Consider the following 25,771-nt stretch of genomic DNA (forward strand, 5'->3'; position numbering starts at 1 on the left):
TCCGGGGCGTCCTCCTGGACCTTGCCAGGGAGACGCCGAGCGTGGCCGGGTAGATCAGAGATGTCCGGGACTGGCCCGGCCGGCAGCTGCTTTTGGGAAGCGTTAGTTGCTGTTGTAAGCATGGGTATTCCGGGGAGCTGGCTCCCGATCCCAGCCAGGATACATGTCCACGGGGATTGTGAGACTCTCGAGGAAGACTTTCCACTCTCGAGTCCTGACCCCCCAGCCGTCCAAATCAGGGTTACCATAAAATTTGAACTTTAATATCTCCATGCCCTGTGCCAGTTTCAGTCTGGGTTTTTTTGAGCCGTCTCAGTTACCACTGTCAGGCACTGATCGACCTGCCCTCCTTCCTTCGCCCCTTGGCTTTGCTCCAGAGATGTCGGTGCGTATTCTCCGTGGCTCTTTGGTGCTCGCTGTGCAAGAGGCTCAGCCCTCGCTCGCGAGTCCCCCGTGGCTGCAGAGCTGGGGCCTGGGTTTGTGGGCACAGGTGCCCTCCGGAGAGAAACGGCTTCCCAGAAGACAGAACTGTAGAGAGAACTGAAAGAGCCTTTTCAGTTGGTGGTGCCAAGTCCCTCTGCTGAATTTCTCTTCGTCCTTCCCTGTTTTATGCCTTGGCCGTGCAGCACGCGCTTCTGAAGCCCGTCGGGGTAATTGCAGAACTCGTCTGCAGAGAGCAAGCCTTGATTTATGGGGGTTTGAGTGGTTGGGTTTCATTTTATGATTATCAACAAGGGACACATATAAGCAAATTATTTCAACTGCTGAATATTCTGTATATTTATAGGACTCTCGCTGTAAGAAGAAAGAGTGCAAAATACAGCAATTATGCAGATTGTGATGAAAATGGGGACTGGAGTGGTTCAAGCGGACCCAAGTGTGAGCCGGCCCTTGGTGCTGCCAAAGCAAAGGCAAAAGTATAGACGCAACCAGCCTTCTAGACACATTATGAAATATTTATTTAGATGAGTAAAGAGTGCAAACATCCCCACCCCCCTCAGTCGTGGCCAGCAGTTTGTCCGCTGCGTTTCCCATTATATTCGGCAAGAAGCTCTTTCTGAGCGCATCACGCCGGGTGGGTGTTTCATCCCCCCAGGCGCCCGTGGCAGGTTTGCCCAACATCTGCTCAGATTTCGGGAGTGAAACGGCTGCGAGCTGCAGCGCCGTGGGCATCGCGCAGGGCGAGCTCCGGGCGTGAGAGGCTGTGTCCATGCCCGATGGTCCGGCCGGCGTGACACGCTCCGGACAGCGGTGCCGAACTCTCCTTTGAGCTCTGTTTAAATAAATAAATAAATATGCAGCCCTTGTGTAAAATTTCAGCCTCTGCTCAGAGTTAGGAGGGCTGGATGAACTCTGAGGACGTGGTAACATGCACAAAAGCATAAGCGCAATAAGCAGAGATTTCTTTTTAACTTGGCCATGTAAACCCTACAGAGGCACGTAGTTAACGCAGCGTTCCTCCAGACCGGCAAAGAGCCTTTGCCTTCCCTTGCGAGACAAGCAGTCGTGGTCCTCCGGCTGCCATGCTTTTAAAAGACACCTGCCCTGCGGAAAGGCCAGTGCTTTTATGGTTTATAGGCAGCCGGCGGCAAGTGCGTAAATCCAGTCGCGTGGGCTACATGCACCGTCCCCGGCGTGAACGTGCAGGCAACTGCACCCAGCACCCAGGGAGCCGACCGCAGGCGCGTGTCCTGGAGCTCCGGGAGAGCAGAGATGTCCCTGGGACCGCTACTCCCTCTGCTCGCAGCTGCTTCGATCTGATGCATTTCAGGACTCAGGTTTCAAAATCTACATTTCTGCTTCCCTGAAGTCACCAGGAACGTGAGGGACATCAGACGTGGAGTCCTTTATGCAGAGAGCCTTTCTGCGGAGATCACCCTGATAGGTTCTCACTGGTGTGTCTGAAGTGGAATAAAAAGTAGCTCAGCTTAAAGAAAAAAAAAACAACCCCAAACTTCACTGCCTTGTAGACTCTCTCAAAGAGTCTGACATTACATACACAGCCTTTATTTTCTGAAGCGCCCATCCTGGAGCTGCCGTACATTCATTATCCTTCGTTAGGGCAGATGCAGTGCCTCCTGGCTTGAAGCGGCGTTTTCCATATCAGTCACTCCGACTTCACTGGCTCGAATTTTACCTGTCGCTGTCTCAGACTTTTCATCTGTGTTAGGTTAGGCTCCGTGCTGGACGATTTTTTCCTTTCATGACGAAGTTCGGTATTTTGAAACAGACTCTCGGTGTTCCGGCGGTGCCGCTGCTCGGGGCCGGGGGATTCGGGACACGCCGCTGCCCCTGGCCCCTGGCAGGGCATGCAGAGGGTGGGTTGTGGACGGGGCTGCTGCGCACCGGTGCTTGGAAACCTGTTCGCTGAGCTTTGAGAAAACAAAAGCGATGAGGGGTGTTTGCTGTATTCCCGACTGTATTCCTAACGCACATGGGCGCAGTCAGAGGCAGAAACGGCCTCGCTACGGGACGGAGCAGGGCAGCGCCATCGGCTGCGATGGCCCTGTTTGCCAGGATGGGGGTTTGGCTACTGAAGCCCTTGGTGCTGGCGGCCGGCAGGCAGCCGCGCTGTGGCTGTTGTTTGTCACCGTGCGCTGTGGCTGTTGTTTGTCACCGTGTGCTCGCTGTCCCCCCGTGGGTGGCCGTGTGGCAGTGGGGATGGGGCTGGGCACCCCAGGGCTGGGGAAGGATCTCAGCCCGAGTCCCACGGACATCTGTCTCCGGCTCCTGGTCCCCCTCTCACCCCGTGTCTCCAGTTCAGGTGTCACTGGAGACCCTCTGCGGCAAGCGTGCCCGGCGCCACAGCTGCCGGGGTGGGCGCTGAGGCCAGCAGGGCTCGGGGGGGGCACTTTGGGGGTGCCCTTTATTTGGCTGACTACGCTCTTGGCCCCCCAGGGTCTGCTCCCTGCAGAGCAATTCAGAGGAGGACTGGGTGGTCCGGAGAGGCACCTTGGATGGGGAGCAGTGCCCGCAGCCTGCGCAAAGCCCCGGTGATGGCTCTGGGTCTCCGTGGCTGCTGGAGAGCGTGGGGAACGGGGAGGAGAGCGGACGTGGCTGGCTTTGGTTCATCCCCTAAAGCCTGGGGGAGATGGGGCACCCGCGGCTGGAGGGGCGGATGCTTCTGCCACACCGGAGCAGGGCAGGCTGCCCGTGCCCTCGCTGCCCGTGCCCTCGCTGCCCGCGCCCTCGCTGCCCGCACCAGGACCTCTCCCGAGGTGGAGGGCAGCGGTACAGGGCAGAGCAGGGGATGCGCTGGAGCTGAGCAGAGCAGCCCAGCTGTCCCACAACAAATCCGATTGCGTTGCGTGTGCCCCATTGGCAGATCCCCCCCAGATGCCTCTGGCTATCATTCACCCCGCCTGGCCAGCGCCGCCGGCGTTACCGTATTTTCCATATCTGACCTAGCATGATGGCTTCCTTGGGTCAGTCCTGAGCTCAGATGTCATAAAGTGCCACTAGCGAGGCCCCTCCGTCTGGTACCTCCCGCTCCATCCATCCTGAGCCACGCTTCCCACACACTCGTCCTTCTGAACCGCTCAACTGCTCAGAAGAGGATCTGAAACACTTCTCACCCTGTGGATCTGAAAGTAATGTGGCGTTTGCAGCCGAGCAGTCAGCTGCGCTCCTAAAAGGGTGCAACACGTCCAATAGCGCCGTTATCAGAGAAATCAGAAGTGGGACCTTCCCGGGGTCCCCCAGCCCAGCCCCTCAATGTGTCTGTTACTTAACATTTCTACCCCCACGGCTGGTGTCACCGGTGAGTTCTGCAGGGGAGATTTCGTCTGTTTGGGAGAATTCCTTGAGACACTGAGCTGGGAGGTCCTGCTTTCCTCCGCGCTGTTTTGGCTGTACTTCGCAAAGGCTTAGCGGGGACCTTTTCCCTGCGCTAAGGGCAAACTGCGGTTGGTGGGTGGTTTGCTCAGGGACCTGCCGATGGCTGCCGGCTCGCAGGGGCCGGTGCGGTTGGTAGCAGTTTTCTCCAAAGCAGAACAGCCTGAAAATCGGAAGTTGACGGAGACGCAGTGAAATGTCCTCTCAGCTGGCAGCTCCTCGCCGTCTCCTCAGAGCAGCCTCTGCGCCGGCAGCAGGACCTGGCTCCACTTACCGATCAGAGTGGGCTTCAGAAGCTCTGACAAGTTGTACGTGTGAAAGATTATCCAGTCGAGTATTAATCAACACACTCAAACTAGAACCCCTTGGCTGTGATTATCATAGTACCTGCCCCAGCAGAGGTGACGGCGGATGCGGTGAGCGTGGCGGTACGAAGCAGCCCCGGCTCCCCGGGCGCGTGGTGCTGCAGCCGCTGGCACTGCTGCCCTGTCCGGTGTCCATCCTTGTGCTGCGCAGTGGTGCGGCACCGGCGGCAGAGCTCAGCCGATGCCCGGCCGCGGTGGGTGCAGCATCGCTGCGGGCAGCTGGAGGGGCAGGGGGGAGGTCCAGCCCTGGGCAGGGCTCTGGGACCCCCTTGTCTCCAACGCCGGGAGCGGCCGTTTGAGAAGCAGAAGAGCGTTTCGTGGGACTGTACTGGCCGTTGTGCTGAGGTTCCTGCCCGTGCTCGCCCCGGGGCTGTCGGTCACCCTCTCCCCCTTCCCCACACGGCGGTGAGAGGGGTAACGTCTGCCCAGGCGCGGGGGCTCAGGGGGAGCGGTTCCCAGCCGGCCATTGTTCAGCACATGGGAAGATTGAACTTGTCAGCAAAATCACGTGCAGTCCAGAGCGTTCACCTTCCTCCCGGCCTTTAGCTCTCTGGTTGGAAATTTCTGGCTGCCGTGAATGGATCCGGGCAGTCCCCGGGTCCCCACTTCTCCATTCCTGCAGCCCAGCAGAGGACGGAGCCCGGGGGCGAAGGGCCCAACAGCTGCCATCCCGCGGGCAGCACTGCCTGTGCATGGCAAGCTCCGCACACGGGGAGTATGAAAAATATATTTCAATTGTTCCCAAGAATAAGGGCAGCGACACTTTTGAAAGTGAGGTTTCCCGCTGCAGGGTCTCCCCTCTGTCCTCTCACCCCAAGAAGCCGTTTCACATCCCATTGGGCAACTCCTGTTCCTCTTGGGGTGGCACACATCTCACAATGATAACATTTTTGTTGGTTTTCCCCTTTTACAACCCGCCAGCTGAGTTAGACACAGAAGGGAGCTCGAGCTCCTACTCGTGTATCGGTTCCTCTGACCTCCATCCACTTTTATGGCTCTGCTTTGAGGTCCCCACAGTTCACGATTAACCCCTGGCACCGGGGGATGCTGAGCAGGAGCGATGCTGAGCGGCTGCTGTACGGGCTCACGCGCGCGGAGGTCGTCTCCTGCCTGCTCCGGACCCTCGCCGGGAGCCTGGGTCTGCTCTGCTGTCAGACAGCATTGCAATTCCGGGTCTAGCTCGCTGCCCGCAGGAACCCGGGGTGCCTGTTGCCTCCTGCTCGGTTTCCCTCTGTCCCTGGGGGACCCCGCTGCGGTCCCTGCTGGAGGCGGGCGAGGGGCTTCTGTCCCGGCGGGCTCCATCTTCAGTATTTCCATCTCACTGCTTTTTTACTCTCCCTTGGTCCCACGTTACAACGCCTGCCCTTCCTACGGCATTTGGTTTGGGATCACCTTCACGTGTGAGGGTCCGTTAACCCCCCAGCCCTGCCGAAGGAGCTGAACAGACTGGGACGGGGCTGGGGTTTGCAGACCCCCGGTAAAAGCCCCGTCAGGCCTCTCCTGGAGGGGTGTCTGCTGTTGCTTTCGTCTGCTGAGGGCTCTGGGGTTTGCAGGGCGAGGAGGGCTGCACCGGGCACCAGCCCACCCTTCGCCCCGCCGGCACCCGCAGCGCCTGGCCCAGAATGGGGCCCCCGGGTTTTGCGTCTGTCACAGGCATCCCTTCTCCTTCTTTGCAAGGTTTGGGTTTTGACCTAGATCTCTGGCGCCCGTTGCTTTTCATGGGCGCGCTTCTTTCGGCAGATTTGTTTTCCCCGGGTGTTTGCTCCGCGGTTTTTCCTGGGGACGGCGTGGTGGCTTTTCATCGGGGGGAGCTTCTGCGTGAGGACGGTCCTTCCCAGAGCGGCTCAGTGCGGAATTTCGTTTACTTTTTTTACATATCTGCATGTGTGATTACTGGGAGAGGTATTTTTAAAAGTAGCTCAGCGTCTCTTTCAGGGAGTTAGCAAAGAGCAGATTTATTTTCTGCTATGCTGAGAATTAACTCCCCTTTCTTCCTCTTCCCTCTGCCCCCGCTGGAAAGAGAGAGAATGCAGAAAAGAAGAAAGGATTTACATTGTGGTGGTGATTGGCACAGGCTGTGAATGAGAGGTCATTTCATCTGGCTGTTTCTTTTCAAGCGCTCTTTTTTTCATGCACACTGTATTCAGGCTGGGAGCATTCTTTCTTTTCAAAGCTTCTCTGTCTGTCTCTCTCTTCCCCCTCCTTTATTTTTCATCCCTTTTCTTTACTTTTGCTGTCTTTTCATTCTGTTTTTCTCCACCCCCTTGGGGCTCCATTTTTTCTTTCCTCTTTCCTCTATTCAGTTCCTTTTTTTCTTCTTGCATCTTTTTTGAATAGCTCTTCTATTTTCGGAGAGGAAAGGGAGTATGTCGAAGAGAAGTCGTTGCAGCAAGGAGGAACTTGAAAGTCTTTCTTTCCCTGTTTATTTCGCTTAAAAGCAAAAATTGTTTTCCAAGGGAGAGCAAGGTTTCTGTGCAGAGCCTTTGAAGCGAGGCTGGGACGGCAGCGGGGCTGGCCGGGGTGGGATTTCTCCCTGCTCCTCGCCACACTACAAACACCGTCAGTCCCAAACTGCTGACGAACGCCCAGAGCCCCGTAAAGCGCGGGAGGTCTGCGGGTCGGTGCTGTTTTGGCTGGGGTGTGGGTGCTCATGCCGTGAGAGGGGGGTCCACGCAGGAGCAGCCCCTCTCCCTTGGCTCCAGCCGGGCTTGTCCCCGGCCGCTGCTCGCCCTGCACCTTGGGACACCAATTAGATGTATTTAATCGCTGTTTCTGTCGCTGGTGCTCCTGCGCGAGTGGACAGGAGCATTTTAAGACATGACGTGACAAAAAGCTCCGAAAGCAAGATCCCAAAAGCTCTCTGCTACGGCACGCGTCCCTGCGCGGCGCTGGGGAGGAGGCAGGTGGATGGGGACAGGGAGGCCACGTTTGCGTCATTTTGAAGCGGGACCGTCATGCTTGCACAAATAGCCCATGGGAAAACGTGGGATGTGCCACAGGCCCCGGGTTTCTACTGGAGCACTGTGCCGGGGAGCGGTGCCAGGTCCCCGGGGCACGGGGTGGCTGTTGGCTGCGCTCAGGTCTGATGGACGCAGGGCTGTGGGGTGCCGGGGTTCCCACGGGCTCGGGCCCTTCCACAGCAGAGGAGCAGGAACGCGTATGCGTCCATAAGATCCCAGCGACTGCGGCCAGGTCTAAGGGAAACGCCCTCGCTCGGAGGATGACGCTGGTCCCCGAGCCACGACTTCCCAACTCCGTTTGGCTGCCACCAGCAGCTCTCCATCACAGCGCTCCTGGCAGCGCCGCGGTCTCGCTTCAAGAGGAGCTGCCTAGGCAGAAGGGCTGATAAATCAGGCTTAAAGCGTGATCGGTTTGGTCTTCTAAAGAAGAGGTGGTGGTGTGCTGAGCAGCACAGCGACAGCAGTTCCTCAAGGGAGGCGGCTGGGGGGAGCGATGAGAATCCCCCTCCCCGAGCGCTCCCAGCCCGAGCGCTGGACGGGGCGTTAACCGTCAGCTGGGTTTGGTGCGTCTTCTGCTGCTCAAGGAGCAAAGGTTTCGTGACCCCACGGCAGAAGCGGAGCGCTGGCTCCAGCGTTTGCTTTGCCTCGGTCGATCTGTGCACAGCAGCTTTCCAAGGAGACTTCCCTGGGGCAGGGAAAGCGGTCGTGGAAATGAACCCGCTCCGATGGGCTCCTCGCTGCACTGCGTACCACAAAACGGGGGTCCCCTGGAAGTGACCCTGTGCTGTCCAGTCAGACCCAGGCCTCCCCTGCTCCTTCCTACCGTCCCCCAGACCCCGGCAGAGCCTGTCCTCCCCGGGCAGCCCTTGTCCAACCATCACCCCCATGGCCAAACTGATGCAATTAAGGACTCTGATTTTCAGAAAGCGTCTTTTCCCCATCATTAGTTTTAGTCTCCCCTGGTTGCTTTGAAATACAGTAGAAGTTGAGGGCTGATCTAAGACACAAGAACAGGCGTTGGACCGGAGCCACCGGCTTTCATGTTGGCTGTGCTAGAGAGGGGCTGGAGGATGGGGTCAGGAACGGCCGGCGAGGCTTCGCCCGCGCCCGCAGCCGGGTCCTGCTGCGGAAAGCGAGGCAGAGAGCGTGGGTGTGTGCCCGGGGCGGCTCCTCTCCTGCTAAAACAGCGGTCCTGGGTGAATAGCGTGTGCACGGAAAACACAGCACGGCGGGGACTCCTCGCGCTGCAGCCCCGACGGCAGAACGGGGGCAGGTGAGCCCTGCGGGCAGCTCGGAGGGGGATCTGGTCGCCCGATCCTGAACATCTTGTAGTGTGAGAGGAGAATTCTGCTCCCCCTTTGTTTGGGGGCTTTGGAGGAAGGTTGGAAGGGCCTTGCCAAAGCATGGTAACTTTGTCGTCCTCTGGCAGAGGTGCACATTGGGGCTCAGGCATGGGCAGGGGTCCTGAGCCATGCGGGTGGGCTGCAGGAGGAGTGGGAGCGGAGCTGGTGGCACGGTAGTTAATGAAGTAGATCTTTTTTTTATAAGTGAGATTCAAATAATTGTAACCCCGAGATAGAGAAGACATTGGAGGAGATGAAAAGGGAAAGAGAAAGAAAGGAAGCAAAGGACAGAGGTTTGGAATAGAGAGGGAGATTAGGAGATAGATGAAAGAGAAGGGAGAAAGATAAGAGGGAGAGAGGGGACAGATCTCCAGCGCGAGATGGGTGTTGCCAGGGAAACGGGAAGAATGAGGGAGCGATGGAGGGATGGAGGAGCGGAGGATGCTGGGGGTGGGGAGTGACGGAGGGATGGAGGCTCAGTCTCGGGTGGAGGAGGAAAGTGGATTCCCAGCAGAAAGGGAAGCAGGAGCGGGATGTCCCGGGTCGGCGTGGGTGCCTGTCCGCTGGGAAGCCGCAACAGCGTTTGGGATCGTGGCTCCATCCCTCTGCAGTGAACGGCTGCGGCTTCTGCTGCTGCTCACAGGCTGACCCCTCTCACCCTGCGGTTCCATCAGCTGAAGCATTTCTTGGGCACCGCGGGGAGGCTGTCCTCAGAAACAGGACACCACACTGCGCCCGTACCTCGTCAAGCACGTGGATCTTCTTCTGGAGGGCGGGCGGGAGGTGGGAGAGGATCTGACCTGGGAAGGAGAGCCCTTGCCTGTGCTTGGCCTCAATATTTGTATCCCACTTCCAGATGCAGCTGCTGCATTTCAAAGATAAAAAAAGGCAGTGTGTGATGGTGAGGCCAAGAGGGCAGAGCAGCAACCTGCTCACAGGGAGGACGGGCACCGAGGAGCCGTGCACGCTGTGCCGGCGGGCGAGGGCAGCGCCAGAGCTCGGCCGGTGCCGCCTGCACCGGTGCCAGCCTGGCCACCACGTGAGCCTGCGTTGGGCCGGTGCTCAGCGGGCAGGGGCAGCCGAGCATCCCCCTGCCTCGCCGGCGGCAGGACGGTGGCTTCCCAGCGCTGCCACCCTCCTCGCCGCAGCAGAGCGGTGGCTGATTCCCGTCCCGTGGAGCAAAGGTTCCCCATCAGAAATGGAGTGCCGGGTCGGGATAAATCCCGGTGTAATTTATTGTGGTCGCAGGCAGCTCCCACAGCCAGAGTGGGGGCTGCCGAGCAGAGCCCGTGGCGTGATGAGCCGTGGGAGTGGGGCTGGGAAAAGAAAAAACTTGCTTGAAAACCAGCCCCGCGGTAACGGTGAAGCTTCGCTCGTGAGCAGGGCGCTGCAAAGCAGAACCCCTCCTTCCACGACACTACGGGCGTCATTTCAAAGCCCGGAGAGAATTTTGTGCTCAGCGGCTTCGGCTGGGTCCTGGGAAGGTCCCGAAGGCGCCGTCGGCTCCCGCATCCCTGGGCTGGCGATGGGGGGGACCAGGCGGCTTCGTGCTCCGTTTATTCTGCAGATATGGTAATCTCCAGTTATTTGAAAAACATTCCTTTTTCCCTTCCAGAGTTTGCCAATAACCTGGTGGCTACAAACATAAATATTTACTTCTCACCGATGAACATAATGGTTGGGGTAAGATCACTGAAAGAAACATCAGCAGATGGATCGGGGAAGGGTTTTACGTGATCTGACAAAGTGGGTGCCGCTCCTTTCCCGAGACGTTGTCTGTCGTATGGACCTGAAGTCGTCATTTTCCCCAACTCGTTTTTCCACCTAATCTTACTAAAAATGTTTATCTATATCATGCTGCAAATTATAGGTTGTGTCCTCTTTTTTTTTAAATCAAAGCCCCCAAAGACGGTAATTCCTCCACCCAGAACCACTTCACGTGATACACATGATATCATAGACATCGTTTCTTGTCAGAAGGCATATCCAAGGCTGAAGGCAGCAGTTCTGCTTTCTAATCAACTTACAATAAATAGTTTTTTTCTTTTTTCTAGAGAAGTCATTAACGAAAGATTTCCTTAAAAACCAGAGTTAGATAGTCTCTAATGTGGAGACGACGATTGAGCGAATTTAAAAATGGGTCTGATCTCTTTCAAAATGTGGAGTTTATTTGGTAGCAGCAACCCGGCACCACGCATCCTCTTTCCCGTCTCGCAGAACTTTGGCTCGTTATTTAACGTCCAGTTTATCTGCGTCGGACGTCAGCTGTGAGGCTAGAAGCGGTGGTTTTGGTTCCGCCGCAGGCTGAGGCGGCCGGCTGGGTGGCGGTGGCCGGCAGCCGCTCCGTGCCTGCAGCCCCACGGCACGCGCTGCCGGCACTGCCATGGGTCAGGCGTGTGCGCCCCACGTCCTGCAGCTCGTGGCCTTGACCAGCCCCAGTGATGGGCGCTTGTGCAGTGGGACAGGCGTTTGGGCTTGGATGTACCCAGTCTTTGAGCCCGGCTGCGGCGCGCCCTTCCCGCAGCGTCGGAGGGATCGTCCTGCACGGGAAAGCTTTTGTAGCCCCGGCAGAGCACGGGAGACCCAGCTCGTCCTTCCCTCGCTCAGCCCCAGCTCAGCATTCAGGGAAACCAAGATGGGCTCATAAATCCTCCAGCCTGGTCCAGGACAAATGCTCTGGGTTGGTTTTATGAATCATTTTTTCAGTTGTTGTGATTTTCAGGAAAAAAAATTTTTCTGTTTGGAATTTTTGTGGGTGCTTTGAACAGCCTTATGTGAAAACCGCAAAAAAGATGAAAGACTGATTTTTCCTTTATTAAATTTAAATGAAAGCTTCTTTTAAGAAAGGAAGAAAAATAAAATCAAAGGTATTCTCACAAATATTACAGATGTGTTGATCAGCTCCCACGAAGGGCTCCCACAAAGGGGACCCACAAAGGGGTCCGGCAGCTGCCCAGCCCTGACGGTCCCTCCCGTGGGGTGGGACCCCACCGAAGTTAGGGTGCAGGGGTGCAGCTCCCGGAGCTGCGGCGTGCGGCCCTCGGCCGGCCAGCGCAGGGATGCGGGTTGGGCTCCCGCAGCCCCCGGGACTTGCCGCTGCGCTGGTTTAAAGCCGAGGAGGTTTAAGGGAGGTGCTCTCTGCCCGTCCGGGACAGCCCGATTGCATTGCTCGGGTTGCACCATTGATTTTATTTCAGTGGGGAACAAGTCCTAAAGGTCCTCCCGGATTGCTGCTGGGTTGGTCACACAGCCTGTAATGCCGAATACGGGTGTGGAGGTGAGTTAGATGAGATAAGCTGCTGCTGGTACCAGCTGGGTGCTGGCACCCGCTCATGTGCCCGCATTTAACCTCTGATGGGGCAGAGATAACACCGGCCGGCAGCGAGGAGGCTCCTGCGTCCCTGGCAGAGGGGGGGGTCACTGCTCCTCAGAAAGGCTGTGAAAGGTAAATCTCACCAACTCTTTGGATTTTGGGTGCCCTTGACCCTCTTTCCTGCAGGAAGGACGGGGCGAAGTTTGGTGGCTGCGCTCGCCCTGCTGCCCCGGCTGATGTAAAGAGTATCAGGGAGAAGGGCGTTTGGGGAATGGAGCCCGATAGAAAACAAGGGTCTTTGCTGCGGTTAATACCTCAGTGGAGCGTAGAGGCGCTCAGTGGGGTGGTGGGGAGCTGTGGTGCCTTGCAGAGCACCTTCAAGGGGACTTCAGCCAGGACGGCACTTTGTGGGAGCGGGTGGCCCTTTTGCTCTGGTTCCCCCTCTCAGGGGGATGTGGCAGGTGAACCTCGTATGTGTGCACGGGAGAGGCTTTCACAAACCGGACAATTTCTTTTAGGCTGCTCCGTTTAGGATTACCAGGAGCCTCACTTCCAGAGCTGCGGCACTGGTGTCTGCTGGGGCTCAGCTGCACCAGGGCTGGTGGAGGGGCCGGGGGGGTGGTGGTGCAATGCGGTGGAGCGGCCGGGCAAAACCGAGGGAGTTAAAACAGTGGAGGGAAAAGTGTCCAGAGACGGACAGCTCTTAGTCTGGTGCAGTGGCTGGAAAATCTGGAATCCATCGAGAAACGTACTGGGGGACGAAGAGGCTGTTGGGCAAAATGCTGCTGCAGGAGGGGAGCTGCCTGGTGCAGGAGGCTCCAGGTGAGCGGTGTTTGGGTGGTCACAGATGAAGCAAGAGGGGTAAATGAAGTAACATGACATAAGGAAGTGAAAGCTATGTAAAAACCCTATTTTAAGTGCCTGAAGACCGGGAGGTGAGCGAGGAGCTGGTGGAGGCTCTGAGGAGGCGGCTGGTGGGTCAGGGCTGGGGCGGGCAGGGATGTGCCAGGGCAGAGCCTGACTCTTCCCAGCTGTGTTGAGAAAGACAGGAGGAGAAGAGGGATTGCACCAAGACAAAAACCTCCCAGCAGTGGGAGGAGAAATGCTGAAAGAAAACCAAATTTCACAACCCCCAGAGGAGCAGGGACAGGAGCCGCCGCTGCCGGCCCTGGGTGCGTCCTTCCCACGAGTGTCGGAGAAGGGAGACCGGCGGTGCCGGCCGGGGAGACGCGGATGAGGGGCACTGGGAGCACGGCGCGCGCGGCTTTTGGAGGGGATGCCCACAAGTGCGTTTGTGCAACTCCACGTGCGGGCGGGTGAGTGTCTCCATCGGCAAAGGAGCTGGCGGGCATCTAAAGCTGAGCTAAGGGTTTTGTTTTAAGCCCGGAGGAGGGTTCGGTTCCCGGCTGCGGTGCGCGGGCAGGGACGGCTGAGTTTGGGCGAAAACCTGCCAGGTACAGCCATGGGAAGGATCTGGAAACTTGTGCTGGGGAGGAAGAGGAGTTGCTCTTGTGTTGCTACGGGGATCAATATTAAGACGCGTTTAATTTTTTTTCTGATCTGAGAGGTGGGACAGAGGGATGAGCTGAACACACAGAACAATAGTTGGGAAAGAGGATTTGGGAAGTCAGCCTGGAGAGGTGTAAAGGTGACGGATGGGGCAGACGCTGTGGGAGAGCAGACCCCCTCCCCAGCGGTGTGTGACACGGCACCCAGCAGAAGGGCCCGTCCGCTCGGGCTGGGGGCAGGAAGCTGCAGGAATGGTGGTACCGCAAAACCAGGAGTATTTAGAGAATCGGTACCCGCAGCAGAGCTGGGACCCCAGCCTGCAGCACTGCTGTGCATGTGCCTTTTTACAGTAACGCTCGCAACTCTTCCTCAGAAATGGATCTCGGCATTGTACGTAGTGAAAGACATACGGACTTTGCCCCCAGAGAACGGACAGTGGAAGGGCAGGACAGGGCGAGCGGGTGAGCACAAAGACAGAAGCGCCTTGCCGGAGCTGCTCCATCACTGCCGGGTGTCGGCAAGGCTCAGGTGGGCTCTGAGAAGAGATGTGAAGAAGTCAGTATAGTAGCAGATTTTTGCATAGATTTTTTTTTTCCCCCTGAAAAATTGTGAATTTGTTGAAAAATGGGGTGATGTTACTGCTTGTGCATTTGTTTTGTTGGCAACCAAGGAGAGATGAGATGAGAAAGGGCTTAAAAGGTGAGCAGCTCCTGCCTGGTGCAGAGCTGAACGATGGGAGGAAGAAATAACTGGGTCACAATGAGAAGTCGGCAACGCAACTCCTGCACAAGCGTCTTCCGTCCATCCAACGGCAGCAGGACGCTGCCAGCCGGCGTGGCACAGAGCTCGGCACCAAGTCAACCGTGGCGTGGTTAATAGCTACTGGAAAGTTCGGTTTCTGGGTATGGAAAGGAAAGGCAGGTCTTGGATTGCACAAGAAACTCGAGTGCAGATGGGGGAAGCCACTGGAGGAGCGTGTGGGGTGGTGGGCACAAAGGCAGGAGAGGAGATGTTTGCAGGCCTGGGGCGGGGGGAGTTCAGTTTAAGGCTCAGCCTGGTGTCGTTTGCTCTTCATGGGGTGGAAGATGGGGGACAGTGGGATTTGCCCGGCTCCTCCTCTTAACCTCAACGTGCCACCTTGCCCCTCGGGTCGCGTGCCTGTAGCCCACCTTCCCCGCTCAGCCTGCGCGTGCCCCTCGGGCAGAGGAACGCGCACATCCCACTCGCTGGCCAGAGTTCACTTATTTATTAGGGAGATGATCAAGGCAGTGCGGCCCTTCGTAAAGCTCGTACGTCTCCTTTTCCACAGGGGGATGGAGTTTACTTGTTAGAGCATCCTTACAGCTCCTGGAGACCCAGCCTGGTGCTCTGGCACTGGAGCAACACCGGGACTGTTGCTTTGCCAGGATGGACTGGCAGAATCCCGTCCTGTCTGTGCCCCGCTGCCCCGGGGTCTTCCCAGTGCTGCAGCTCCCGAGTCCCCAGCCTTGGAGGGATGAGTCTTTGTAACAGCTCAGCTGGTGGTATTTTGTCAGCACCAGGAGGGACGATGTATTTGTGCGTGTTTTCCTTCCCCTGCCGCTTCTCGTGCAGCTGAGGTGGGTCGGGGCTGAGCGGGTGCTGCTGGGGCGAGTTCCCTTTGCTGTGCTGCCCCGGCCGCACGCCTGGGAGGGGGAAAGCAGCAGCGGCGGTGGCCAGCCCTCGGCTCCTCCGGCAGCCTGTTTGCTGCCGTACCGGGGCCGTGGAGGGCTCCTGCACAGGGATCTCTCTGGGACTTCTCAGGAGGCTGAGATCTCTGGCTGGATTTTGGGTTCAGGCGTGCAGGCGCTGCATGAGCTCCTGCCCAGCGTCTGGGTGCTCTGTGTGCTTCAGCCCCTGTCTTGCATCGCCCGGGAGCGGTTGCTTCACATGGGACTGGCTGTGGCAGGTCTGCGCTCAGTGGCGGCGCTGGACCCGAGGCCCCCGAGGCCACTGCTTTGGCTTCTTGAGCAAGATTGGAAGCAGCTCTGGAGAGCAGAGGTGCAGGCAGTGCTCTGCACCCCAAGGGGTGTCAGGGTATTTCCTGGGGGAGTTGGAATACGTGACACTTGCCAGCGTGTTGGGAAACAGTGTTTCCAGCCTGCTCTGCAAGAGCCAAGAAGGCTGAACAGGGAAGTGAGAGCGAGAAGTGAAACAAAAGCATCTGTCCCATTCCCCACTTCTCTCCCTGCGGTGTCTGTGCAGCTGCAGCAGCAGCTCTGCGAGCTGTTGTGGCCTCGCTCTCGTGAATAGCAAAGCTCCATTTCTCATGTACCGGGGCTCACGCATTCAATAGAGAAAAGTGTAAAGAGTGATTTGTGTAACACGAGGCTTTTATTTTTGTACTGGGGGCCTGGGGGAGCGGAATCTACAGTTTACTTTCTTCTAAAAGCCTCTGGTTTAGGGTTGTTGTTCTTAAAACATATCGGTGTTGGTCTCGGGAGTGTATGTGAGTGTGTCATTCTTTCAGCTTCCTTGTCTTGTGGTGCTTGCGCTCCGGGGCAGAGAGCCGGAGCTGTGCCGGGGGCCCAGCTGACCGCTCCACGGTGCTGGAGACGGGGGTCCCGTCTCATGTCCTTTCTCCCCTCTCCCGTCCCGGAGGCTGCCAGCTGGCTGCGGGGCTGTCCGGCTCACGTGTTGCCCTTGCGTCGCCCTTGCACAGCGCTTACTGGCACCTGCCATGGGGAGCAGGGTCCGGCGGTGCCCTCCTGTCCCCAGCCGGGAGCTGGGGTAACCACACGCCGCTGCAGGAGGAGGCGGGTGGATGCTTATCGTCCTGTGGAGAAATCCTTGGGAAAAGTGAGATCTTGACTGGACTGGAAGAGACAACCAGTGTGTTTGGAAATAGAAACTGTGCCCCACACCAAGGAGGAAAACAAAATCCAAGACTGAATCAGGCGGCCTTCCCTGCTTCCCAGCCTCCTCCGGCTCCTCTCGCCAGGACAGAGCGGAGGGACCCCAGCTTCCCTCTCTGGGCTGAGGTGCCGGGGCGCGGGCTCTCGATTTCAGCTTCCTCAATCCCAGCAAGGATGAGGCTGGCAGATCCCCGAGGGTGGGGATCTGGATCTGCCCCCCAGTCACCCAAGCCCCCGGCCAGCGCCCGCTTGGCACCCGGCTCGGGGCACGGGCCTGGCTGGGCAGGGTGGGCACGCTGCCGGTCGGGGAATCGCTCCGGGAGAGCGGGAATCGCTCCAGTCCTTGCAGACCGGCGGGGGGGCCGTTGTGCCGGGCTCTTCGCCCTGGCAGAGCCGCACCCCCCCGGGGGGCTCCCGGGTGGGGGGCACCGGGGCCGGGCCCCGGGGTGGGGGGAGAGGGTGACCCTCGCGCTGCGGCTGCCCGGGCGATGGGCCGCGGGGTCGGTCGGCCCCGGCCTCCCGGGAAGGGGGGGGGTCCCGGCCGGCGAGAGCGGCCCCGGGGCCGGGCTGTGCGCGCCGGCAGCCGCCTCCCCGGCTGCTCCCTCCTCTTCCTCTCCTTCCTCCCGCCCCTCCTCCTCCTCCCGCCGCCCTCCCCCGCTCCTCGCTTTGTTTCGCGGCCTCCGCGCTCCCCCTCTCCCCCATCCTCATCCTCCTCCCCTCCCTCCCCCCCCATCCTCCTCCCCTCCCTCCCCCCCCATCCTCCTCCCCTCCCTCTCCCCTCCGCCCGCTGCCGCAGGGTTCCGCAGGGTTCCGGAGATGCGAGGGGCTCAAGCCGCCCCCCTTCCCCGCCGCTTCTGGCCGACAGCCCCCCCCGGCCCCCCCCGCTCCCTGCCCGCGGGCCCGGCGCAGCCCGTCTCCCTCCGGGCCGCCGCGGGGAAGGCGAGGCCCAGCGGGCCGCGGCGCTCGGCTGGGCCCTTCCGCCCGCCCGGGGGTGCCGGGGCCGCTGCCGGGGCAGGGCAGAGGCGGTTGGGGCCGGGGAGCCCACTCGCCCCCCGCCCCGAGCATCTCCTCGCTGGCGGGTGGTGGGCTCGGCCTCGGGGAGGGTCCCCTCGCCGGGTGCGTCGGCCCTGGGTGGAGGGCGCCCGGTCCTGTGGCCGCATCCAGCACGGCGGGGGCTGAGCAGCCGGTGCTGCGCGGGCGGGAGGGGTGCTAAGGAAGGAGCCGGTGCCCCGGGTGCCCGGCCGGCGGGCAGCCAGCCCGCGCGGTCTCGCCCCTTCCCTGGCTCTTCCTGTTCCCACGCCAGTTCTTCTCCCCTTCCCCAGAGCGACGTGCGCGCTGCGGCCTGACGTTTCGGCGGGCATGGAGCCGGCATGAGAGGACACACAGGCCACGTTCGTCAGGGCCGCGCGGGAGCCAGCAAGAGCGGGCAGCTGCCTGTGGCGTTGCCCACAGCGGAGAGGCCAATGTGCTCCGGCCAGGGCTCCGCGGCCCATAACCAGCCTGGCCGGCGGGACACAGAGTGGAGGCCGTGTAGGTGCCGCAGTGAGAGCCGGGGACAATAGCCTGATAAAGGTTCCTCCGCTCAGAGTGGTTGTTTAGCCCCTGATTGCCTCTCATGCCATGCAGGTGCCCCTGGGACTGCGACATAATCTGGTTTAGAGTTTATTCCTGTTTTACCTCCCCCATAGGATTTCTCTTTGTTGTAGCTGCAGAAATAATTGTATTTAGGAGAACATTCTTCACCGCAGGAGGAAGCGGCGGCCTCCTCGCTTTCATCCGGTGGCGGCTCTCCAAGTGCCTCCCTGCCCATCCTCGCCGGCCACCCCAGGGCTGCCGGGGGCCCTGCGCCGGAGCCTGTTGATGGGGTCCTGTGCTGGCTTGGCCCGGGAGAGTCCGGCACCGCTGCTCCGGGCTCTGCTGGGGCCTGGGAGCTGCAGCATCCCTCCAGGACCCTGCCCTGTCCTCTGGGGCAGGTACAGGGCTGTTGGCCCCTGGGCACGAGTGAGCTGAGCGTGGGCATGTTCTCAAAGCGTTGTTTTAATCCTCGCAAAACAAAACGCATAAACTACCCTCCAACTGAAGGGAGCGTTTTGGCAGCCCGTGCGTCTTTCCCCAGCCTACCGGCGGGCTGCTCCGCTGGCAGGCCTGCCTGTGCCTTTCCATCTCTCCCGCTTCTCACTTCGCTCTGTCTTGCTTTGTCCGATGGTCTCCCCTCCCTGTTTCCCAGCCTGAATCGCCAAGGAACCTGCGGCCGCCAACCGGGGGGATCTGGGGACGGATGGTGAAACAGCATGCCTGAGGCGCGGTGGTGCCTGCCCCGCTCTCCCCTGCGCAGCAGCTCCTCCATGCTTTGCTATCCCAGATTCCCGGGTTGTTTATGGCAGCAATTCCTCGAATTGCTGGCCGCCTGCCCCTGAGCTCTCCAGAAAGGGCTGGTGCTGGCGGGGCAGGCGCAGGTTCCGTCTGCCTGGTGAGGAGCACCAGCTCTTCAGAAGGGCCTCGTCCCTCCCTGCAGCCATTCCCATGCCAGTCGCACCATTCAGGTGGGAACGTGCCCCGTGCTCTGCTCTCCAGGCTGGTGGGTCCCCGGAGATCACCGCAGCACGGGGAGCTCCCGGTCTGGCGTGGGTTTGTCCCAGACTCCGTAGCGGAGCTGCTGTCCCCAGGGTGCCCCACCCCTGGTGCCGCCGCAGACCCGGCACCGGTGGCCTGGCAGCTGCCAGGTGAGGCCAGCAGCGACCGCCTGTAGGCATGATGTGAACGTGGGGTCTTCTGCTCATTTGTCTTTTGACTTCTGCCGCTGAAGCTGTGACCCCCCTGAGTTTGCTGTGGTCCCACGTGTACCCACTGGTGATATCACTGGCATTGCTGTGATCTCCCGGTGTGCTCCCCTGTGCTTGTGTACCGCTCCTGAAAATGGATGGAATAGTTAAATAGCACAAGGTCAAGACTGGAGTCCTGCAGGGTCCTGTTTGGAGCCCTCCTGGAGGGCGGTGGGGATGTGTCTCCGGGTCCCAACAATCTGAGTGGGGATAAACGAGTTGTGGTCCGTTCACCGTGTGCCCCAGGGTTGCAGTAGTGTTGGGACGTCCTGCTCTGACCCCGTCCCTGTCCTGCGCCTCTTCCCTGTGTAACTCGGGCACGCGGCACTTGCCGCCCCAGCGCTGACGTGGGCACAAACGCTCGGGGGGGGCGGGGGGGGGGGGGAGTCAGAGAGGGGGGGCAATGGGGTGGGAGAGGACTCTTAGACCTTCGCAGCCAGGGGGTGGGTGGCATTGGCTGCTGCTCTTCTGTGTTTGCACGGGGGCCCTGGAGAACTGCGGCTTTTACAGGGATTTTAAGTGCCTCTGTAGCCCTCTTCTGACAAGTGACTTCGTAACTCCGTAAGCATGCTGCGCCGGTCTGTAGTGCTGCAGGGGGAGGGAGGCAGGAAAAATGGAAACAAACCACTTATAAAACCCGAAGAAATACTGCTGGAACCTGGCACGCTTATTGCTGGGACGAAACGGCGCTGCTGGAAGGCATTAATAAAAGCAAAGGGGACAGGAGGCACTTGCCATGGTGATGAGAGGGGGCTGCAAGACGAGAGGGGTGGACCAGGCGGGAAAGGTGAAGCTGGAGCCTGGCTGCTGCGGGGCAGGGGAGGTTAGAGCAGTGAGGGGGCTCAAGGGGCACCAGCACAGCCTGCTCCGGGCCAGCACGCCTGGACCCAAGCTGCCTCCCGCACTACGGCGATGCTCGGACTGCCACGGTTGAGCACGCCAAAGGCACTGGCACTGAGCCAAGCGGAGCCTCAGCCATGCACTTCACTTGGGCTCGCGAGCCTGGCAGTTTGACCGCTTTCTAGATGTTCCCGGTCAGGAGGGTTTGAGCTTTGGTTTCTTGGGGTCCCCGTGCCTTTCACTGCCGCTTCTCGCTCCTGCAAGGAGCACAGAGAACAGCGGCATGTTCAGCTTTCTTGACTGGTCCCCAAATTGCATGGGCGCCTGTCCCCAGGAGTCTCTGCCGGGGAGCTCTGGGGCACGTGAGGAGCCAGACCTCAGCCTCGGGGTTTGATAGCCCGGCCAGGAAGGCCAACAGCAGATACAGAGCTGAGCTTCCCCTGCGCAGCCTGGCTCCCCACTCCCCCCCTGCAGCTGAGACCCCCAGGGCCACACCGCCCCCATGTCCTGGGGTGCGTGGTGCTGGGGACCCGTGCTGGCATCACGTGTGTCGGTCTGGGGTTTGCTGGGGATGGTGATCAGGAAAGGGGCGATGGCTAGAATGAGCCCCTCGCGGAGCGGCGTCCGTGGTGGCAGGGGCACCTGGAGGGCTAATGGCCGTCTCTCTCCCTCCCCAGCCATGACAGCGTAGGCAGGCGGCGAGAGATGGATCGCTTCACCGAGTGCGGGACCCAGACGGATGCGGTGGTGGTGCTGTCCCTGGCACAGGCTGCGGTTCTGGGCTTGGTGTCTGAGAATGAGCTTCTTGGGGCCACCATCAGCCCCGCTGGCTTCTTCCCGGGGCTGGGAGGGGAGCTGCCAGACACTGCCCCGGTGGAGCCCGGGGAGCCGGAGGGCGAGGGCCGGCTGGAGGGCGAGGGCCAGGCGCCAGGGGACGGGCAGGAGGAGGATGCCTTGGAGGCAGAGTCCTCCCTGGAGAAGCACGCCCGGAGGAGGAAGCGGCCTCCAGTGAGACTGGTGCCCAAGGTCAAGTGCGAGAAGGCAGAAGCAGAGGACGAGGTGCTGTACGAAGTCTCCGTCCCTGGGGACGAGGAGGGCGAGCAGCAGCGCAGCCGCCCACCCCCCCTCCAGGACCCCGGCCAGGAGCAGATGGTGCAGAGCAGTGCCGTGAAGATGATCGACCTCGGCACCTTCGGCAGGAAGCCCCGGCGCCTGCGACACCTGCGCCGGCACGTGCGCCAGGAGCTGCAGGGCCCCGAGCACCGCCTCGGGGACGCCAACCCGGCCAGCGCAGCGGAGGGTGGCACCGCGGGGGCCCTGCGGACCGAGTGCGCCTTTGAGGCGGGCGCCCCGTCCCCTGGCGAGGCAGAGGCCCCCGCGCCGGCGTCCCCCGAGCAGGTGAAGAGTGAGCAGGGCTTCGCCTGGCAGGAGCCGGGGGAGCTGGAGGCGGAGGCGGCGGGTGCCACCAGCGAGCGCAACAAGAAGGCGCAGCTGGACCGGCTGGACATCAACGTGCAGATCGACGACTCCTACCTGGTGGAGGCAGGGGACCGCCAGAAGCGCTGGCAGTGCCGCATGTGCGAGAAGTCCTACACGTCCAAGTACAACCTGGTGACCCACATCCTGGGCCACAACGGCATCAAGCCCCACTCCTGCCCGCACTGCAACAAGCTCTTCAAGCAGCCCAGCCACCTGCAGACCCACCTGCTGACCCACCAGGGCACGCGGCCCCACAAGTGCGAGGTGTGCAGCAAGGCCTTCACCCAGACCAGCCACCTGAAGCGGCACATGCTGCTGCACACCGACATCAAGCCCTACAGCTGCCGCTTCTGCGGCCGAGGCTTCGCCTACCCCAGCGAGCTGAAGGCACACGAGGTGAAGCACGAGAGTGGCCGCTGCCACGTCTGCGTGGAGTGCGGGCTGGACTTCTCCACGCTCACCCAGCTGAAGCGGCACCTCTCCACGCACCAGGGCCCCACGCTGTACCAGTGCCTGGAGTGCAGCAAGTCCTTCCACTACCGCAGCCAGCTGCAGAACCACATGCTGAAGCACCAGAACGTCCGGCCCTTCGTCTGCACCGAGTGCGGGATGGAGTTCAGCCAGATCCACCACCTCAAGCAGCACTCCCTCACGCACAAGGTAGGGACCGGGGCGTGTTGTGCACCTGAGGCGTGCTGCCCTGGCCGTGCCCGGAGGAGATGTGCCAGCCCTGGATGCGGGAGATGGGGGAGAGGGGTGTCCCAGTGCCCCAGAGTCCTGTCCAGCCCTGGGAGATGGGTGGTGTGGGTGGGCTGGCTGCCAGCCTGCGGTTGGCATTCACTAGGGGTCATGGATTAGCAGCGAAAGGGCATCGTTATGGGCAGGGGCCCCGGGGGCTGCCTAGCCTCCTTTCTTCCTGGGGGTTTCCATCCTCAGGGAGGGGGGTTCAGACCTACTGCAGGTGCTGCGGCAGGGGGACTTGGGGGACCCTGGCCATGCGCTGCCACAGCCCCTCCCGGCAGGCTGTGAGTGAGGGGTTTGCCCTTTTCCAGGAGTTTTTCCAAGGGGGAGTAACTGGCCTGAGCCAGAGAGCAGAGCTGGGTCTCACAGCTGGGCTTACAGAGCCTGTCCAGCCACGCTCCCCGTGGCCCACCTCCTGCACGCTGCCGGGCTCGGGCAGGGCCCTTGAACATACCCATGCCGGGTCAGCTGCCGTACGGTGGCCGCACTCCCCAGCCAGCCCCTTCCCATGGGTGCTGCTTTGCGGAGCTGCTCTCGCTCCAGTGGCACTGACCTAATACTGGGTTTTCCAAGTGCCGCAAATGCATTTCCAGTGCGGGTGAGACGATGGTATCTGGGGGTGAGGCTGGAAGCAGGATCCTGCCCACTGCAGGACCAGGCAGTGGGAATTGCCCCCCAGGGCAGTGTGGGGATGGCCCCAGGCTCTTGGTAGTGCCCGCTCTGCGCTTGCAGAAGGGGCACGAGAGGGGAGCAGGAGATGCTCTGGGGAACGTGCAGACAAGCTGATGAGGGTAAATCTCCCCCCCCAGTTCCTGCGGTCCAGCCTGCTGACAGTCCCCGAAGCTCAGCTTAGCGCGAGGAGCCCACCCCATGCCCCTTGGGGAGCACAGGTCCCTGCTCTGCACCGTGCCTGGCACCGCTCGTGTGCCCTCAGCTCCTGCGGGGTCTGTTCAGAGGCCCCCGAGCTGCCCCGGCAGTGCTGTGCGCTGGCCCCCACCGCCGCAGGCAGAGCCCTACCTGCTGCTGCTCCTCTGCCCGGGGCTCGGCTCTGCTCCCTGCCCCACGGCTCTCTGAACCCCTTGCAGGGCGTGAAGGAGTTCAAGTGCGAGGTGTGCGGGCGGGAGTTCACCCTGCAGGCCAACATGAAGCGGCACATGCTGATCCACACCAGCGTCCGTCCCTACCAGTGCCACATCTGCTTCAAGACGTTTGTGCAGAAGCAGACGCTCAAGACCCACATGATTGTGCACTCACCGGTGAAGCCATTCAAATGCAAGGTACTGTCGGGGATCCGGGGGGGTTAGCAGATCCAGGGGGGGTTAGCCCGGGCCCTGATGCGCTGCGCTCAGGAGAAACGCAGCCGGGCTGGGTTGAATCCTCAGTCACAGGAAAGCAGTTTTGTGATGCCTCCCTCTGTTCGCTCGGGCAAACAGCTCATCCTGACGCATCTGCTCAGAGCTGCGCAGCGGGGAGCGGCTGCCGCGGGCAGGGCATGGGCACCTCTAACGGAGAAGGACGATTAGTATCTCTCTCTGACCAGCACTAGAGATGCTGGAGTTTCCAGGAATACCAGCACAGCACCCCTGAGGCCTCCCACCGCAGGGAGCGAGGCGAGGGGAGGAGGGAAGCTGCCCCGTTACTCTTAGAAGTTGGTGGGAGCAGTGGGGGACCCCAGGAGCGAGGTCCGCTCTGAAAAGCGCATGTCCCTGTGGCAGCGCCGGCCGTTGCGGGCAAGCGCCTGCCGCTGTCCCCCTTTGCCAGGGGTGGCAGCGGGAGAGCCCTTGCTGACCCGAGGAATGCCGCTTGCAGGTCTGCGGGAAGTCCTTCAACCGCATGTACAACCTGCTGGGCCACATGCACCTGCACGCGGGGAGCAAGCCCTTCAAGTGTCCCTACTGCTCCAGCAAGTTCAACCTGAAGGGCAACCTGAGCCGGCACATGAAGGTCAAGCACGGGGTGATGGACATCAGTCTGGACAGCCAAGGTAGGTGCGGGCTGTGGCCAGTCCCTGGTGCTGCTTATCGCAGACTGGGTGCTGTGGTCTTCCCTGCCGCGGCAGCTCCTGCGAGCGCCTTTCGGCAAGCTGACGTCCTGTCACCCGAGGGCTGCCCTCGGCTTGCTCGTCCTGCCAGCACCGCATGGTGACACACGCTGTCTCCCCAGCCTCCCCTCTGTCCTCAAGAGCCTGTCCTCCCACGAAGGTACCGAGCGGGAGCTGAGTAAGCTTAATAAACTCAGTACAGATACAAATAAATAAACTTCATAATAAGTAAGTTAACATAAATAGCTCCTCAAGGAGCCATTGAGGCTTTGGCATCTCTGGACAGGACAGTGCCCTCTGGTGATGCTGTGACTGTGATTTTGATCAAAAGGTTTTGCAGGGTGGGAGGGGTAAACGCCGCGGTTCTTGCCCCGGCTGCCTGCTCTGCACCTGCCCAAGGGCACCCTGGGGGGACGGGAGACACTCCTGCCGCAGGTTTCTGCACAGCATCAGTGCGGATGCTCCATCCGCAGCCTTGCGGTGGGACCACCCCTGCTTCGTACGTTCAGAGCTGGGGACGAGCTCTGGCTGTTTCATCCCCTCAGTTTCCCCAGCGACTCAATGCCCACCTCGACTGCGTCCTGGGGGGACCCAGCAGGATCCCCCAATCCTGCCCTTTTCTCTTCCTCCCCACCTCAGACAATTCCCTCCCCGGCCGAGCCTCAGCCGCTGCCCAGCACCACAGTGCAGGCAGGGAGTGCGAGCGGGGGGGGGGTGGCACTGGGAGGATGCCTTTCCTGCGCTGCCGTCCTCGCCTCCCCCAGCCCATGCGGTGGGACGGGTGCTGCAGACCCCTACGTGTGGCACAGGTGCCAGTCAGAGGCAGGCACACACGAGGCAGGCACACACGTGCCGGCTCTCCGTTGCTGCAGTGCTCTGCCGGCAGCCCATCCCTGCTGCAGTGCATGGCTGGGGATCTGCTGAGCCGAGAGCCCCCCACAAGTGGCCTGGCTCGAGGAGAGCTGTGGCTCCTGGGGAGCTTTGGGCTCTAAACCCCAGGCTGCCCGGGGAGGAGGGGTGCTGTTGGCCCTGGACCTTCACGCAGGTCCGTCATCGGGTGTCCCTGTCCTGAATCCTAGATCCCATGATGGACCTGGCTGGGGCCGACCACACCGAGCTGGACGGGCAGCAGGAGATGGACGACTTCGAGGAAGAGAACTCTTACGGCTACGGGGGGGTAGGCAACCCTCCGGACGAGCATGCCCTGACCGAGCAAGCCATGAAGGAGATGGCGTACTACAACATGTTGTAGCTGAGGCTGGAGGAGGCTGCCAGGGGCCTGTGTGGACTTTTTGTGGTAAGAGGGGCTGCTGCCGGTGGGCTGCGGCACCCAGCCAGACCTGCACCACCGTCCCTGGAGAGGGGGGGGGGGCTCCAGCTGAGCTTGGTGAAGGAGAAAACAGGGATGCCCAAAAACCTTTGCCGGGGCAAAGGCAGGAGGGAAAGCTGGAGGCAGCGCAGGGCAGCAGTCGCTGCCTGCCACAAGCACGCCGAGCTGGTGCAGCGAGGACTCTCCTCCGAGCTGCTGCCAGACCCTTGCAGAGCCTCCCTGGAGCTCTCGCCATCGCTGGGGTCCTTCCCTCCTTCCCCACCACCCCCAGAGAGGGAGCGCCGAGCTGTGCACCGGCTGCCTGCAGCTCTCCTGCCCAGC

At 60.7% G+C, this 25,771-nt stretch overlaps 1 protein-coding gene across 1 annotated transcript; it reads left to right on the top strand.

The window, feature by feature from the left end:
* The first annotated feature begins 20,564 nt into the window (after nucleotides 1–20,564).
* On the top strand, nucleotides 20,565–25,499 carry ZNF710 (zinc finger protein 710). Its single transcript, XM_059823998.1, has 4 exons — nucleotides 20,565–21,998; nucleotides 23,165–23,356; nucleotides 23,889–24,063; nucleotides 25,200–25,499. Exons 1-4 carry the CDS (start codon nucleotides 20,565–20,567, stop codon nucleotides 25,370–25,372), a joined length of 1,974 nt encoding a protein of 657 aa, XP_059679981.1. The 3' UTR covers nucleotides 25,373–25,499.
* The last annotated feature ends 272 nt before the right edge of the window (nucleotides 25,500–25,771 follow it).

Source organism: Gavia stellata, chromosome 13, assembly GCF_030936135.1.
Source record: "Gavia stellata isolate bGavSte3 chromosome 13, bGavSte3.hap2, whole genome shotgun sequence".
Classification (NCBI taxonomy): domain Eukaryota; kingdom Metazoa; phylum Chordata; class Aves; order Gaviiformes; family Gaviidae; genus Gavia; species Gavia stellata.